The sequence below is a fragment of the Stegostoma tigrinum genome, chromosome 21 (assembly GCF_030684315.1).
Source record: "Stegostoma tigrinum isolate sSteTig4 chromosome 21, sSteTig4.hap1, whole genome shotgun sequence".
Lineage (NCBI taxonomy): Eukaryota > Metazoa > Chordata > Chondrichthyes > Orectolobiformes > Stegostomatidae > Stegostoma > Stegostoma tigrinum.
The window spans coordinates 39,983,046-39,986,969 of NC_081374.1; the positions used below are offsets into that span (position 1 = coordinate 39,983,046).

The window sequence follows — 3,924 nt, forward strand, 5'->3', positions numbered from 1 at the left end:
CTATTCACTGCACCACAATCACATCTGGCATCAAATCTGCTTTTAAAATATTTATTCTAATTTAAAAATCATACAACACTGCAGGGACTACACTTCTGATGTATTTTATCTGCGGGAAGCCTTGAAAGGCATATTATAAATACAAATTGTTCCTGATTTACACAAATTAGTGAGATGATAGGTTGGGTTCTGATTTGTATGGAACTGGATGCTTTTCGGGCTGTTAGCAGGATTGTTAACATCAACATCAAACTAGAATTTCTTCCCCACCTACTTTGTGCGGCATTTTCAATTAAATTTTACTAAAGAGCTATCAGAATATGATTGCCAGTTCATTGCAGAATTAGGCACTGACCAACAGGCCAACTGAAATTCAGAAAAGATCTGACCAACCGACAAAATGTAGATTTCTGTGCAGAGCAAGTGTGAACCCAAACGTAAGAGCTGAAAAGGTAGTCATCTACATCTGCTCTGTGTTGAGACAATGACTTATAGCCAGACTGCCACACTGCTCTTCAGTAAGTTACCAATTCCTTTGGCAGATATCATGGATCAGGCCAACAAATTGACCAATCACATAATATCATTTATAATCACAAGTGAATTCATCCAGTTTTGGTGTGAGAGCGTACGTGAGATGAGTAGCAAAGTGGTTATCTCACTGGATTGGCAATGTAGAGGAGTATGCTAATAATCTGGAGACGAAATGCGAATTTCAATTTTATTACTTATATAAATCTGAAATAAACACCAAGACAAGGGTGCAAACTTTTGAGGAAAGGCAGGTGGTGATGGAGGAATTGCAAAGTCTATCAACAGCAGTATAATAGCACCACTGTTTACCAAGCTGGGAGAAACCTGAAGGACATATCTTGCCTTCACTGCTCAGATCTTTTGAGCATAGTAGTTGGGATGTCATGTTGAGGTTGTACAGGATGTTGGAGAGGCATCTTTCAGAATGTGGTGTCAAGTTCTAGTTGCCCTGATGTGTGAAGGATATGATTAAGTTCCAAAGAGTTCAAAACAGACTCACCAGGATGTTGCTGGGAATCGGGAGTTAAAGGGAGAGGCAGGGACATTTTTCACTGCTACACAGGTGGTGAAGGGGTGACCTTATAGAGGTTGATAAAATCATCAGGCGTACAGATAAGATGAATAGAAGGTTACTTTTCTGTAGGCTGGAGGATTTCAAGACGAGGTGCATTTTTAAAGGTGAGAGGCATATTTTTAAGGCGAGAGGAGAAAGATTTAAAGTGGACATGAGGGTCATTTGTTTCTTTTTTTTAAGCACAGTGGCTCATGTATGGAATGAATTTCCAGAGGTAGTGGTAGATGTGTATACAGTTACCACATTTAAAAGGCTTATGGATGAGTACATGAATTAGAAATGGACAGATATGGGCCAGGCGCAGACAGGTTCGTTTGGATTATGATCGGCATGGACTGGTCGGATCAAAGGGTCTATTTCTGTGCTGTACAACTCTGTCTGCCTCCTGGGTTTGTGGCAGGTAATGAGAGTGAAAAAAAACGAGGATGAGAAGCACAACTTAATCTCCATTCATCTAACAGCTGCAGAGAGATCTGTCTATAGTAGGATTGACTATTACATGGATCTCTTAAACAAAAACCAGATAATGAACATCTAGTTTGGTGTAGTGTTGCCAGTTGCTCAGTAATTAATGGCCAGTACATTGAAGAGTGTACCAATTCTTTTCAACAGTATAAGATGCTTTCACATCCAAGTGTTGGGGTAGACAAACACCACGGTTTAACTGAAAGGCAGCAGTCCCCACTATCGTACTGAAGCACCAGCCTTAATTACATGCTTATGACCTGGTACAAGGCTCGAACATGAAAGCTTTTGACACAGAGGCAAAAATCACTAACAGCTGAGCTGAAACCTTGAATAAGCAAAACTGCACCAAAGGGCTGTTTTCACCTGAATTTGTGATCTGTCAGCTTAGCAAGATCATGATTAAGCCTCACAAATAACTATCTACAGAGGAATATCCTAAAACTGCTTCAGAATGCTGATTCAACATCTGAGCTGTCTCCATGCTGAAGAATGGAAAACTGAACACACCAAATTAAGGTGACCACGAATATCACCCATCCCTGCCCTTTATTCATGCTGAAAGGAAAGGAAGGAATAGAATCCGAAGTTTAAATATAAAGACCAAGATCAAGGAAGTGCGCAGGGGACATGGAGTAAATATCTCACACCCCTTTCTCTTGTTACAGGGATGGCAGGAATTGCCGACGTTGGAGAATCTGAGATAACAAGGTGTAGAGCTGGATGAACACAGTGCTGTGTTCATCCAGCTCTATCCCTTTTTCTTGTAGCTTATTCCACTCAGTACCTTTAACTTCTAACCCTTTAAAGGTTTAGTGAACGGGGTGGGGGGTTCGGCCGTCACTGATTTCGGTTTTCAGTCTAAGGCGGATTAGAAACAAAACGCAGGCGAAGTCTCTTTCTCTTGGGTTATCAGAACAAGCCGCTCCCGGGGGAGTGTCTGCTCCTAAGTAGTCTTTACAGACAGACAAGATCAAAGCCCCCAGCTCAGGTTTGGGTCAGTTTCACTCCCAGGTGTCGAGATCAGTTTCAGGTTGTCCGGCCATCGGGCTGAGGGAGGGAGGGGTTTTTACTTCACCATCGGTCCCCAGTCGTCTCTCCTCAGGCCTCCTCCAGCTCCACCAGGACGCCGCCGCAGTCTTTGGGATGGAGGAAGATGACGGGTTTGCCGTGGGCTCCGATCCGAGCGTCGGGGCTCAGGGTGCGGACCCGGAGTTCCCGGAGCCGCTGGATGGCGGCGGCCAGCTGGTCCACCTCGATGCAGATGTGGTGCAGGCCTCCGTCTCGGTGTTTGTGCAGGAAGCCGCGGATCGGGCTGTCAGGGCCCAACGGCTCCAGCAGCTCCAGCTTGGTGTTGCCCAACTCGACGAAGACGGTGACGACCCCGTGCTCGGCCAGGGGCACCGGCTCGCTGACCTGGGCCCCCAACACGTCCCGGTAGAAGCAGCGGGCCTTCTCTACCTCCGGCACCGCGATCGCTACGTGGTTGAGGCGGCCTAACTTCCACAGGGCGTCCCCGACACCCGAGCTGAAGGCCCGGCTCGCCATGGCAACCCTCAACATGGAGGCTGCCATCTTGCTGCCGCTCTCAAAGAAAACTTTATTGATATTTTACCGGGGATGATGTCAATCAACGATAGACCCCGCCCATTAACCCCGGGACACAGCCAATCATCCTTAGGTCCCGCCCGTTCACCCAATTCACTGTCACCCCGTGGACCCGCCCACTCAGCCCGGTCGCTGTCAGTCAGCCCGTGGCCCCGCCCCGTCATCGGCCCGAAGCCCTCTCTTTCAAGGTAATAAAATGTGAGGCTGGATGAACACAGCAGGCCAAGCAGCATCTCAGGAGCACAAAAGCTGACGTTTCGGGCCTAGACCCTTCATCAGAGAGGGGGATGGGGTGAGGGTTCTGGAATAAATAGGGAGAGAGGGGGAGGCGGACTGAAGATGGAGAGAAAAGAAGATAGGTGGAGAGGGTGTAGGTGGGGAGGTAGGGAGGGGATAGGTCAGTCCAGGGAAGACGGACAGGTCAAGGAGGTGGGATGAGGTTAGTAGGTAGCTGGGGGTGCGGCTTGGGGTGGGAGGAAGGGATGGGTGAGAGGAAGAACCGGTTAGGGAGGCAGAGACAGGTTGGACTGGTTTTGGGATGCAGTGGGTGGGGGGGGAAGAGCTGGGCTGGTTGTGTGGTGCAGTGGGGGGAGGGGACGAACTGGGCTGGTTTAGGGATGCTGTAGGGGAAGGGGAGATTTTGAAACTGGTGAAGTCCACATCTTTCATCTTTCAGCCCTCCTCTTTCATCTGGGTACTGTCTTACAGCGGGAATCTATGTTCCCAACTTTCGCCTGCATTGT

General features: G+C 47.9%; 1 protein-coding gene across 1 annotated transcript; it reads right to left on the minus strand.

Moving 5' to 3' along the window:
• Window positions 1-707: 707 nt before the first annotated feature.
• Window positions 708-3,201, minus strand: mcee (methylmalonyl CoA epimerase). Its single transcript, XM_048553451.2, has one exon. It carries the CDS (start codon window positions 3,146-3,148, stop codon window positions 2,675-2,677), a length of 474 nt encoding a protein of 157 aa, XP_048409408.1. The 5' UTR covers window positions 3,149-3,201; the 3' UTR covers window positions 708-2,674.
• Between the last annotated feature and the right edge of the window lie 723 nt (window positions 3,202-3,924).